Genomic DNA, 13,754 nt, shown 5'->3' on the forward strand with positions numbered 1-13,754 from the left:
CCATGAGTGTGGCTTGTTGTGTAAAAGCACTTTGTCTGGTAAACTAGACTAGAAAAGCTCTATATGAGTACAATCCCTTTACCTTGAAAAGCTTTCATGTTACAAATAATAGTTGAGCAAATCTTCAACCGGTCCACATTATATAAGATTACATTACATTTAGTGGCCTCGAGAAGTGTGAAAAGAAAGCCCATACTTAATGTAGAACCAAAGGTCAATGGAAGATGAACAATGGGAAAATAATTGCTTGTGACTCAGACAGGACTGCAAACACACAAAATGTGATGTAATGCATGTTTACACTCCACTTTATTATTTGCACTTTACTAAACCTAAAGCAAAGGTCCTGCAGTGAATGCGCGATTGAAGGTTGTCATATTTAATCTCGTTGAAACTGTCCTTCAACTCTGTAGTCCTCGCTGCTGTTGAATAAGGTGTGTTTATAAGTGTTTCTGTTATTTAGCGCACCCTCACTCATATTTATGGGTTTGAAGGATACTGGATATCAGCCATCAAAACTGCTTAAAGGAAAACGCCGGAAAGTTTCAAATTTACTATTTTCCCTGGTACATGTTCCCCAAAATCGATTTCTCACCTTGTTTACATTTGTCAGCCCGAGAGAGTAACATTCGCGAATGTTTGAAATTCAAGTTATACCGCTCTGGCTCTCCCTCCCTAGCGCCGCCATGTTCACTCAACATGACGTCAGAAATGCAAACATTTTTTCTACAGCAATGGAAGACACTTACGAACTGTCTTGGTCTGACTCGGACCCGGAGATAGAATGCGAAGTTTCGCCTGAGTCCGAGTCAGATCATGATCAGCCTCTCGATCCAAGTTATGTTAGCTTATAGCCATCAGCCGAGATGGTCGGATAAGGCTAAAAATAAGGATGGACAAGTGGCTGTCGCAGCAGCCGCTGCACCGCCGCCAAATGCTAACGACTCACCGGTTGTATCCACGAGCCGTGAGGCGTTTCCGGACCCCATGCCCAACCTTGTGCACCGTTTCCAGGCCTACCGGCAGGTGACCTACTTTCTCCATGGGAGACTTGGGAAGCGCTTCCGAAGAGTGATTCCCTCCTGTGCGGTGTGGGCGATCAGGGATAAATATGAGTCGCAGGACGGGACCTACAAGGGTTTCCTTCACGCCGACGAGGCAGTTGTAGACTATCACTACATGTGAACATACATGTTGAAATAAAAATAATTTCTAATTCTACTATATACAGGTAGTATTCAATCATTGTGTATTTCCAAGTTACACTCTACACTTTGTTAGAGCACACTCCCGCCACACAAGTAGAATTTTATTTCCCCTGCACAAGTAGAATTGCATTTCTGACGTAAAATATGCCCGGATGTGGCTGAACATGGCTGCGCCCATGGCCAGAAGTGAAAAAATCTGGGAGCGCAAGGTTATGGGTTGAATAATGTAAAACAGTGTGAGAAATCGATTTTGGAGGACAGGTGTCAGGGAAAATAGGAAAATTGAAATTTTCCGACGTTTTCCTTTAAACAAAGTGAGTTGGGTGCTTTTAAAAGTATTTGAAAAGTTTCCATTATTGGGTTCAAACGTGTGGCTTCTAATAGAAATCAAGTCACAAGTTCTACTTCCTCAAGCAGCACTGATAAAGTACAACCCTGATTATTTAAAAAAAAGTTGGGGCGTGGTGTAAAATGTCAATGAAAACAGCATATTTCATAAGGGACTGCAGGTGTAAATTAGCTTAAAACTAACTGGTGCAATGCTTCAAATTGAAGCATTTCTGTTTGATGTTGCACATGGTCCCTTTATAAAATTCTATGAACAAATAAAAAAAATCTAATGTTTTATACACAATAGAATCAAGTATCTATTTATCAATCTATCGCTACTATTTCATGAAATAAATTAGCTCATCTTAAATTTGATGGCAGCAACGTATCTCGAAAAAGTTGGGACAGGGTCATGTTTACCACTGTGCAGCATATTCTCTTTAGATTTGATTCGATTAGATCGACTTGACTCATCCCACAGTAGGGAAATTCAGTTGTTAAAGCAGCTCACAAGAAAGGAAAGTATAAAGTGCAAATGCATTTAACAACAGTATGGAAACATTTGGGAACTGAGGACACCAGATGCTGGATCTTATGGGAGAGGAATGTCGTCTCATTCATGTCTGATATAGGATTCTAGCTGCTCAAAGGTCCTGGACCTTCTATGTCGTATTTTGTGTTTCACGATTCACCAAATGGTGAACGGTCTGGACTGCAGGCGGGCCAGTCCAACACCTGAACTCTCTTAGTACAAAGCCATGCTGTCGTGTTAGATGCATTGTGTTGGCATTGTCAAGATAAAACATTCAAGGCTTTACCGGAAAAAAGTCATGATCTGAGAGCATGTATTGCTCGATAACCTGCATACACCTTCCAGTTATAATGCCACCTTTCCAGATGTGCATGCTGCCAGTTCCATAGGCACTGATGCACCTCTGTGCCGTCAGAGATGCAGGTTTTTGAACTGAGCGCTGCAAATAAGCTGGGTGGGACTTCTCCTCTTTATTCCGGAAGACGCAGCGTCCGTGGTTTCGAAAAAAGGAATCCTACTAAGACGTTTTCCAATTCATCTCAGTCCATTTTAAAAGAGCTTTAGCCCAGATCATGTTTAACATTTGGCTTCCTCTTTGCATGCTAGACCTTTAACTTGCATTTGTGGATGGCATGGTGAAAAGGGTTCCCAAGCTCACTAATGCACTGCTGCATAAGTGCCAGAAGATCCCAGACACCCAGCACTGATTTTCAGAATCTTTTGATAATATTATGAAACATAAATGATGGAATATTCAAAATCTTCATCAATTTTATGTGGAGGAGCATTATTCTGAAATCGCTCCACATTTTGTAGATGCACTCTTTATTTCTGGGGGACTCTCTATTCTGGACCTAAACCATTCTGTGATTTGTAGACGAGTAGCAGAACTTTAAAATCTATTCTGTATCTGACCGGGAGCCAATTTAAAGACTTGAGAACTGGGGTGATGTGATGTGATCTCTTTTTTCTGGTTAAAACTGTTTGAGACTCTTTTGGGGGAGTCCAGTCAGAAGACCGTAACAGTAGTCAAGTCTGTTGGAGATGAAAGCATGAATCAGCTTCTCCTGATCTGTTTGGGACATGAAACCCTTAATTCTGGATATGTTCTTAAGTTGATAAAAGGCTGATTTGATATGATTGTTGAAGGTCAGGTCTGAGTCTATCAGCACGCCGAGGTTCCGGACTTGGTCTTTAGTTTCTAGAGACAGTGACTTAAGATGTTTACTGACAGCAAACCTCTTCTCTTTGTTGCCAAACACAATGACCTCAGTTTTTTCTTGATTTAACTGAAGGAAATTTTGGTTCATCCACTTTTTGACTTGCTCTAAGCAGTCGCACAATGACTCTATAGGACTGCAGTCATCTGGAGACAGTGCGAGATATATCTGTGTGTCATCTGCATAGCTGTGATAGTTGACTTTAGAGTTCTTCAGAATTTGACCCAGAGGCAACATGTATGGTCCAAGAACTGACCCCTGAGGACCCCTGACCCCTGAGGAACTCCACATGTCATAGCCACTCGATCAGATTGATTACTTCCAATAGTCACAAAATAACTCCGATGGTGCTCTTTTTAAAAAAAAGAATTATACCCAATCCTAATACTGACCTTGTTGGGGAGGCTTATTAATAATTCAAGATTGTAGACTGGCGTCTCTGTTTGTAATCGCGAAGTGCGTGTCTGTCAGGACACAGTCTATAAGTTCCCCCAAGACTTAGAATGAAGAGGCATGAAGCGGTCAATCTCCTTTATGGTGCTTTAATCCAGTAAGATAGCACTTACAGGTGTGGTGTTTGGGTGTGTGTGTGTGTGGTTCTGGAATAAACCAAACAATAATAGATATCAATAAACAGCTCACAATATGTATAACTATAGCATACAATCCAAATAACAATGGAATTAGCATGAAGATATAAACATCATACACAGAGATAATATGCATGATATACTATATCAGATATTTAACTTGAAACAAGAAAATGGTCAGTGACATTCAGAAAGCATAACATGAATTACTTTGAACCATTAGCAAAGATAGCTAACACTGCTGAAAATACTCAACTAGCAGACTTATAATTATAGCAACAAAGAAATGCTCCGGTAAACAAACAATATAACTTACATTTCTCTGGACGCACACTGAACCACAAACGGCAGATAAACCAATACAAAGTAATAACTTTGTAGATACATAAGTTTCATCCACGTTATCCAGCTTCTCCCGATCTTTTGTCTCTTCTTCTCTCATGCGAACTGCAGCACTCCCGCGATTAAGCGCGACAGCGCCCCCTGGTGACTATATCCTCTTAAATTACCTGCTGTCATGCAACCTTCAGAACAGCCGCCCCCAAATGTGTACCAGCACATTTGCAGTATTCAGTCCATCACTGTTCATTCTCTCCTGGTACAGCAGGGAGTCTAATAAGACGGCTCACAGGTCGGACATAGGTGCGGTCCCGGACTTTAACCTCCGCTGTGCGAATCAGACCATCAGCCCCAGGGAATACCTTGTCGATTCTCCCAACAGGCCATGATGCCCTGGGAAGCTGAGGATCAACAATCATCACGATAGTGTCCAGCTGGAGAGGGGGTGTATCTGACTGCCACTTGGACCGGGTTTGCAGTGTGGGCAGATAGTGGCGCAGGAACCGCACCCAGAAGCGATCAGACAGCACTTGACAGGCCCTCCATTGGCGACGGCTGAGCAGCTCTGAGTCGTGATATACTGCCTGAGGTAGCGAAGGGTCTGGCCGCCCCATCAGCAGCAGATTGGGGGTGACCGGGTCTGGGTCTGCTACATCGGATGATACGTAGCCGAGAGGCTTGGAATTGAGGATACCCTCAATCTCAATAAGGACGGTGGTCAGCACTTCGCCACTGACAACTTGTGAGCCCAAGGTAGCAGTCAGAGCAGCCTTAATAGACCTGATTTCACGCTCCCATGAGCCTCCAAAGTGGGGGGCGCTAGGTGGGTTGAAGCGAAACTTTATCTGGTACTCTGCCAGCTGGGCTTGAAGAGAAGGGTGGAGGGTTTCAAAGGCTTCTTGTAATTCCCTATCTCCACCTCTGAAATTAGTGCCCTGGTCCGAGAGCAACTCTGCTGGTTTCCCGCGACGGGATATGAACCTCCTTAAGGCCATCAGGAAGGAGTCCGTGTTGATGCTGGACAGCACTTCAATATGGACTGCTCTTGTTGTGAGGCATTTGAAGAGTAAGCCCCAGCGTTTCTCAATCCGTCTACCGACTTTGACCTGGATCGGACCAAAACAATCAATCCCTGTAGAGTAGAAGGCTGGTTGATGTAGCCTGAGCTGTGCAGGGGGCAGGTCAGCCATCTGCGGATTGACGGGTTGGGCTCTCCATCTCTGACACTCAGGGCATGAGCGCTGCTCTCTTCTTATGGCCTCCCGGCCACGAAGGATCCAGAATTTCCTCCGCAGCTCTGCAAAGAGTCGCTCTGCACCAGGATGTTTCAGATCATGGTCGACCTGTCGGATGAGCAGCTTGGTCACAGCATGTCTCGGGTCAAGGACTACAGGGTGGATCACATCGTTCTCCAGATCTTGGCAACGTCGCAGTCGACCTCCTACTCGTATCAGCTGTAATGATGCATCATATTCTGGAGCCAGTGTGATTAAACAGCTGGAGGAAGGGACTCGTTTCCCAGCTGTCAGACACTGGACTTCTTCAGGGAAACTCTCTCTTTGTGCGGACTGCAGGATGCTGAGTTCCGCCTCCTTGAACTCCTCTGCTGTAGGAGTCCCTTTAGCATCAGGAGCTGCCCCATGAAGGTACCCTGCAGTCGCCTTCACCAGTTCACTGAACATGCTAAACTGCTGAGCATCGGGCAAGGAATGGTGGGTGCCAGTGACCGTATTAACGAGGCAGGTTGTAGGCCTTCGCAGCTCTTCAGCGATGTCTGCACTCATTGTGACTGGGTGCACTGGCCACTGGTCGGGTGGCAGCCTCAGGAACGAGGGTCCATGGATCCAACGATTCTCTCCTGAGAGATTCTGCAGTGATTGTCCCCGGGTGAGGTCGTCAGCTGGGTTCTCTGACGTCTCCACGTAGCGCCAGGCCTGGCTATCAGTCAACTCTTGAATTTCTGCAATACGGGTTCCTGCAAACACCTTAAAGCGGCAAGAGTCAGATTGGATCCAAGCAAGAACAGTTGTGGAGTCCGTCCACAAAACTACTCTGGATATCTCCAATGTGAGTTCTCGGGTTAGCACACTTGCAAGCTGAGCGCCCGTGAGTGCAGCACACAGCTCCAACCGTGGAATGGAGAGCTGACGCTTGGGGGCCACTCTGGACCGGGCTGTCAGGAATGCCACCTCCACATGCCCTTCTGCATCTTCTGTGCGTAGATATCCCACACTGCCATAAGCACGTTCAGACGCATCACAGAAGATGTGGACCTCCCGCTTATTGGATGCATGGTCCATGGCTGGAGTAACATAGCAGCGAGGCAGTCTGATGTTGTCTAGGTGCTGTAGCTCATTTTCCCAATCTTGCCATGTCGTGAGCAACTCGCCCGGCAGCAGAGGGTCGTCCCACTCCCGCTTCTTGTCCCATAACTGTTGAACAAGCACTTTGGCCCTTGTCGTGTATGGCGTGAGGAATCCTATGGGGTCATATTGGCTGGCCAATACTTTGTATATGTTCCTCATGGTGGCAGGAAAGTGCCTCAGCGGCCGTGGCTTATACTGCAGCGTATCTGAGTGGCATAACCAGCGCAGCCCCAGAGCAGGTTCTTGTGGGTCCATGTCTGTGTGGTTTAGCAACTGTTCACTACTCTCTGACCTGATCTCTTTGGGCAGGTGGCAGATGACTTCTGGCATGCTGCTTGCCCACTGTCTTAGTTCGAAGCCTCCCTCCATTAACAGCCTCCTCAGCTTGTCTGCGACATCTTTGGCCATATCTGGAGTTGGGAAGCTCTGTAGCCAGTTGTCCACATAGAAGTGGTTCTCGATGGACTCACGCTCTGCATCCCCTGGATGGGTGTGGTCATGTACATGCCTCTGTAGTGCATATATGGCGCAGCATGGGGAACAAGTAGTCCCGAAAGGTAGGACCTGCCACTCATACACACTAGGTTGGGAGTCTCTCTGTAGGTCACGCCAAAGAAAGCGCAGGAGAGGCTTGTCTTCAGGCAGCAACCTCACCTGGTGGAACATTCCCTTGATATCACTGCTGACAGCAATGGAATGCTCCCTAAACCGCAGCAGGACACCCAGGAGAGATGCACCCAAGTTTGGGCCGGACAACAGTAGCTCGTTGAGGTTATTATCCCTATAGGTGTAGGAACAGTTGAACACAATGCGATTTTTCTGGTTGTGTGTGACCAGGTGATGGGGGATAAACCATGACTCATTGGAAGCCTTTACCTGCTCTTGGCTTATTCTGGAGGCATAACCCGCTTCCTTCAGCTTCATGATCTCTGCCTGATATGCCTCCGACTTCACTGGGTCTCTGCCAAGGCGCTTCTCCGTGCTACGTAGGCTGGGAAGTACCGCTTCAGGCTGTGCCTTGAGTAACGGCATGTTACTGATCCGTAACAGTGGGGTGGCATATCTGAGGACTCCATCCACCTCCACTCTCCTGGTCTTTGCCTCTAGAAGGTTCAGGGCCTCTTGGTCTCTTCGTGACCTAGTCACCAGCTTCTCATTTCTGTATGGCAGGATGTCCAGTTGCCAGAGCTTCTCTACCTGATTAAAGAGTTCAGCAGCAGGGGAAGTGGTGGACATGAACAGACACTGCTGTGGGCGGTTACACTGTTGGACAGACTTGACTGGCCCTTGCAGTGTCCAGCCAAGCCTGGTCTTCACTGCAGCTGGGCCCCCAGGCGGGCCGAGACGGACAGGTTCGATAGGAGTCACCAGGTGCGGACAGTCAGAGCCTATCAATAGGAGTGGGTGGACGTCTGTGAACGACTGAAGGGGGAGCGTCTTGAGGTGCTTATATCTGCGCTGAAGTCCGTTCACTGGGTAAGAGTGTTCAGCAAGACCTAGTCCGCCAGCAGTGAAGGCTCCCTCAATCGTAAATGTCTTTTTTGGCTGACCAGTCGGAGAGATTTTGAACGTCACAGATGAGCCATGTAGTGTCCTTACATCCTGCCGCACTGTTCTCAGGGCGAGGCTCTCTGCAGTTCCTTGAAGCTGCAGCTTCTGAACAGCCTCCGGGAGGAGGATCGTCCTCTCTGAGCCATCATCTAATATGGCGTATGTCTCCAAGGTGTGGTTGCCGTTACGCAATAGCACCTTACTGACCTTCAAAAGGACCTGATTGCAGCCGGCGCGTCGATCCAGGTACAGAACATCTGTGGCCGACTTCAACTCTGCACCAGTCCCGTTCCCTGTAGCGCGCTCATTCCTGCCAGGCCGGAGATTCACTTCATGCAAGGCCTCGAGGTGTTTCCCTTTGCACGTCTTACATAGAACTCTCAACTTACACTGGGCGGCCTGATGATACCGTCCGCAACGCCAGCAGCGATTATTGGACTTCACCCAGGTCATCTTCTGTTCCTTGGTTAGTAGCTTGAAGTTCAAACACTGATCCAGGAAGTGTTGCGTGTTACTGCAGTAGGGGCAGTAGGCTTTGGGCTTGTCCATTGTCTCTTGGTGATTGGAGACTTCAACTTGACTTGCTTGGGGGGTTGTGTCATAGGCGGTACCATGCAGCACATTCATGGTATTCCTGGTGGTTCTCTTATCCTTCTCGTGGTCCTTCTTCGCCCCGCTTCTCCATCTCTGCGCATCCTCTATCTTATCAAACCGATCTCCGTCCTCCTGGATTTCCAGCTCATAGTCAAGCCACTCTGCAAAGTCCATCAAAGACGGGATTCCCGCCTTCCAAGAGTAAAGGTGACGTCGGAAGGTGGCGCGGAGATCTTGGGGCAGTTTCTTTAGTAATCTGGCCACGTGAGACCCACACTTTAACTCTATGTGCCCATCCTCACCCAGCTGCTCCAGCATCCCGACAAGAGCCCGGACTCTCAGAGCAAACCTCCTGAATGCTACGGTATCACCAGCTCGGATAGCAGGCTCCTCCATGAGCTCTGCAATCCGCTGTAGAGACAGCTGATGAGGCTGACCATAGTGTTTGGTCAAGGAAACCATAGTGTCAGAGTAGGGGAATAAGGAGTTACTGTAGGAATCAGCTATCAGGAGAGCCTCTTCAAACTTGAGGTGGTCACAGAGCACTTGGTACTTGAACATCTCCGTCGCGTCAGCAGGAAGGATGTTATTGAGTGCGAGCTTCAGTCTAGAAAACTCTCTGGGGTCACCTCGTGTAAACTTAGGGATAGATGGCGCCGGGCCCCTATATGTCCTCTCATTGCTGTTTGGCAGTGGCACTGATGAGGTTATCCGTTGGGGGGGTGGGGGTGCAGCTGACGGCAGCACACTATCATATCGTGGTTCTTCCAGCATGGATGGGGCTGGTGACAGTCGCGCTTCCAACTGCTGCAGACGTTCTCTGAGATTCTCCACAATATCAGCAGGCTGCCCTACTGGTGTAGGCTGCACCTGTGGGGAGTCATAATCGTGATCGGAGAAGGTTACTGGTGGGGGAGGCAGCGGCCAATCACTGTCTGCTATATCCCTGGCCTGTAGTGCAGGTGGGCGGTGCAGCTCCCTTGCTGGAGGCGGTGGTGCGGCCTGCAAGGGTGGTGGTGACATAGGCTGGCTGTACTGGTCTCCGTGCTGTGGATGACGTGTTCCCGGTGGTGAATGGAGCATGGAAGGTTGGAACGGTGGGGGCCTGGTGCCCTCTCCTCTGGTAGGGGTGTGACTCTCTTGTGGATGGTGCAGCAGTGTAGACTGTAAACCGGGAGGGGCTGCACCACTCTTGTCCATCTGACGTCTCATGTCCATCACCATTAGCTGCAGCCTCCTGTTATCCTCTTGTATTTGCTGCAGCACATCCATCATTACAGGTGGGCCCTGATATGGCTGTGGCGTACTCACGTACACAGGTGCTGTGGCTCTGAGGTGACTGGAAGATGTCTCTACGAGCCCAGCAGGGTGATGCTGCAATAGGCGCTGGGTGAGGGGTGTCATCTCGGCAAATCCCTCTCTAGACCTCCATTCAGTATCCTCTATCACAGCAGGGGTGCCCGCGGGGTAGCTACCAGCCTGTGGGAGGGTGTACCCTTCATAATCTTCCATCCATCTTGGTTGTTGCACCCATCGGCGTGGACGTACATCTTCACTTGGGGGAACATGAGCCATTTTCACTTCGTAATTACCTTAATCCGGCTCGAAGGACCATTTGTTGGGGAGGCTTATTAATAATTCAAGATTGTAGACTGGCGTCTCTGTTTGTAATCGCGAAGTGCGTGTCTGTCAGGACACAGTCTATAAGTTCCCCCAAGACTTAGAATGAAGAGGCATGAAGCGGTCAATCTCCTTTATGGTGCTTTAATCCAGTAAGATAGCACTTACAGGTGTGGTGTTTGGGTGTGTGTGTGTGTGGTTCTGGAATAAACCAAACAATAATAGATATCAATAAACAGCTCACAATATGTATAACTATAGCATACAATCCAAATAACAATGGAATTAGCATGAAGATATAAACATCATACACAGAGATAATATGCATGATATACTATATCAGATATTTAACTTGAAACAAGAAAATGGTCAGTGACATTCAGAAAGCATAACATGAATTACTTTGAACCATTAGCAAAGATAGCTAACACTGCTGAAAATACTCAACTAGCAGACTTATAATTATAGCAACAAAGAAATGCTCCGGTAAACAAACAATATAACTTACATTTCTCTGGACGCACACTGAACCACAAACGGCAGATAAACCAATACAAAGTAATAACTTTGTAGATACATAAGTTTCATCCACGTTATCCAGCTTCTCCCGATCTTTTGTCTCTTCTTCTCTCATGCGAACTGCAGCACTCCCGCGATTAAGCGCGACAGCGCCCCCTGGTGACTATATCCTCTTAAATTACCTGCTGTCATGCAACCTTCAGAACAGACCTGTTGGCAATTAGCTTAATCAGTTGCATGTTCCTCATGCTGTTTCTTACTTTTCCAGCCTTTTGTTGCCTCCGACCCAACTTTTTCGTGATGCGTTGCTTCTTTTCGATTCAAGATGAGCTCGTACTTTTCATAAAATAAAAACAAAATCTCACTTTCGATATGTAGTTTTTAGAAGAAAATGTTGCTTTATGAGATTTGTAAGTTGCTAAATTTGGTTTAATTGACATTCTATTCCAGTACAGAGAAAGGTCCAGAGCAGGAAATCAGAAAGATGATCAGGGAAAATAATTGCTTGTAACTCACAGACGTGCCTACGGACTAGCTCTGCCTCATCCATATTTAAGGGTTTTGAATGATAATCGTGATACCTTCCATAGACACCACTTATTGGTTTCAATAAGTTATTGGTTTCAATTATGCGACCTTCAGTGGAGATGAAATGACAAGTTGTACTCCTACAGCTCTCATGAAGTGCAGAATTATGGCCTTTCCAGTATCTTCTGTACCGCTGTGTTCAACACTGCTCTGGTGCATTTTTTTCCATTTAAAAAAAACAAACAAAAAAACCCCAACATCTTTTGCAAACGTAAGCCCATTATTAATCCAGCCAGTAATAGTTAATGACAAATTGTCAGAGTTGCCAAGTTGATCTTTAAGAGGACTGAAACAGCTTGTACCATTTTCACTTCAGTGGAAGGTAAGTAGGCCTTGAGAATGACAGGCGCTCTGCTTGTTAGTCTGCCCAGTCTGTTCTGTAGCTCACAAAGTGAACCTCACCATGTCCAAAATGACATTAAAGGGGTAAGACATCAGTGCGAGTCCAGATAAGTGCCGTTTTTAAAACGTCAGCGCAATCTTTCCAAAAGTTTTCTTGTCTAAAGTAATTTATTCCAGCACACTTTGAAGTGTGAGGCCAGACGTGGCGAGTGAGATCCAGTTCTGATCAATCAAGGAAATACTTTGTTGCTGAGCGCGACCGTTTGGTATCCGTTATGTCTGAGAAATACCCACGTACGTATACCTACGTAAGCAAAACCTACGTATATGTAAACAAATTAAGTTTGCGCTTGAGCAAATAGTGAACACTCTTTTTTTTCCTTTATTCTTTTTCTTTTTTTTTCAGGAAGTTTTACACGGTGTAGGGCCCCCGACAGACAAAAGAAGTCAGTGGAGACAGCTCCCACAGTGTGTGTGTGTGTGTGTGTGTGTGTGTGTGTGTGTTTGTCTCTTTAATTGGCACCCCAAGCAGCAGGGAAAGATAAAAAAGATACTTCTGACAATCTTTCTGTAGCCAGACAGGCCTCATCCCCTTCAAGATCCTTTGTAATATCTGTGAGAAAACGGTGTGGCAAAAGGAGAAAAAATCCTGTACAAAGGTCAAGTGTTGGCTTAACAGCATTAGCATTGAATTCATCAGAGTAAACCAAAGGAGTTGTGTTCTTCCGTGCTATCCTGTTAACTTTTCAAGTTTGATGTTTTAAGCTAAATAGCTGAAGGTTTTTTCCATTTTGTGTGAAAGTATTTTTCTTTCAATCGCACCGCAGGCCTTTTGTCCCGCCTGGGTCGCAGTGGAGAGAGGCCGTACGCTCCGCTGAATCTTTTAGCAGACTTTGCTGGTGGGGGTCTGACCTGTGCTCTGGGGATAGTCCTAGCGCTGCTGGAACGGACGAAGTCAGGAAAAGGACAGATCATTGATGCTAGCATGGTAAGATTGACTTCTGTCATTTTATAAGCATTAAAAATGTCTTTTTTTAAAATGTACATTTGATGGGGTTTTTTTTCAATAACGTTACTAAACTGCAGGCACGGCTTCATTGGTAAACTGTCACACTGCCAGCATCCCTGCGGCAAACAACCGAGCTGCGTTAGTGTGGGTGTGTTGCTGCAGGTGCAGGTGATGAAATAAAAGCAGGTAATCCAGGCAGGAGACTCATCAGACACAGCAAAGCAATCCACGCCCCTTGGAGGCATTTTAGAGCTCAGAAAAGGCGGCGGAGCAAATTTTCTCTTTCTTCTCGGTGTTTGTGATGTCAACAGTTGGATCGGTTGACTGCAACAAACCACGGACCAGAATATACTCTGCACTGCTGCGTGTCCACTGCCAGGTGACAGCTTCTCAGCACTGGGGCAAACTCTGCGTCAGTGTCGGAGGGATAAGTTGGATTGCTCATGGCAGAGCTACTTGAAAAGCACATCAAGGTCTCTGAATCCTGCTGCGTTTGTCCTCCACTGCTCGTTCAGTAGCTGAAAGGTTTCGAAGCAGAACACCTGCAATGACCTCGTTAAGGGTTAGGGGACACTTCTGTCTTTTATTTCAGTCAAGTTGAGAAACATTTTCTTTAATCTGTAGAGGGCAGTAGTTTAAAAAAAGGAAGTCACACATTTTAGTCTTTATTCTCTATGGACACTCATCAAGTTACACTGAGTGTCTTTCGGGGATGTGCAACACTAATCGTCAGCTACTAAAAACTAATTGGTCAGAACGGCGCACGTCGTCGACTGCTTTTTTTTTTTTTTTTTAAGCGCGATGAGGATTCGCTTAGTAAACCATCACTAAAACTAATGGAAAAACAACAAAAGAAAACTGGTTTTGTTGTAGCTAAAAGCTCGTGTGACAGTAAATAACTGCTTTGGTTATTAATGTCAGTTTAATCGACTTTAGCTGGCTTGAT

The 13,754-nt window shown here is 46.5% G+C and overlaps 1 protein-coding gene across 1 annotated transcript in view; it reads left to right on the plus strand.

Moving 5' to 3' along the window:
• The window catches only part of LOC142373346 (alpha-methylacyl-CoA racemase-like), a 30,010-nt gene extending 16,819 nt beyond the window's left edge, over nt 1–13,191 (plus strand). Inside the window, exons 4-5 of the mRNA XM_075456546.1 lie at nt 12,627–12,787; nt 13,120–13,191. Coding sequence (XP_075312661.1) covers nt 12,627–12,787; nt 13,120–13,191 — 233 coding nt within the window. The remainder of the gene's footprint in view (nt 1–12,626; nt 12,788–13,119) is intronic.
• The last annotated feature ends 563 nt before the right edge of the window (nt 13,192–13,754 follow it).

The sequence above is a fragment of the Odontesthes bonariensis genome, chromosome 22 (assembly GCF_027942865.1).
Source record: "Odontesthes bonariensis isolate fOdoBon6 chromosome 22, fOdoBon6.hap1, whole genome shotgun sequence".
Taxonomy (NCBI): domain Eukaryota; kingdom Metazoa; phylum Chordata; class Actinopteri; order Atheriniformes; family Atherinopsidae; genus Odontesthes; species Odontesthes bonariensis.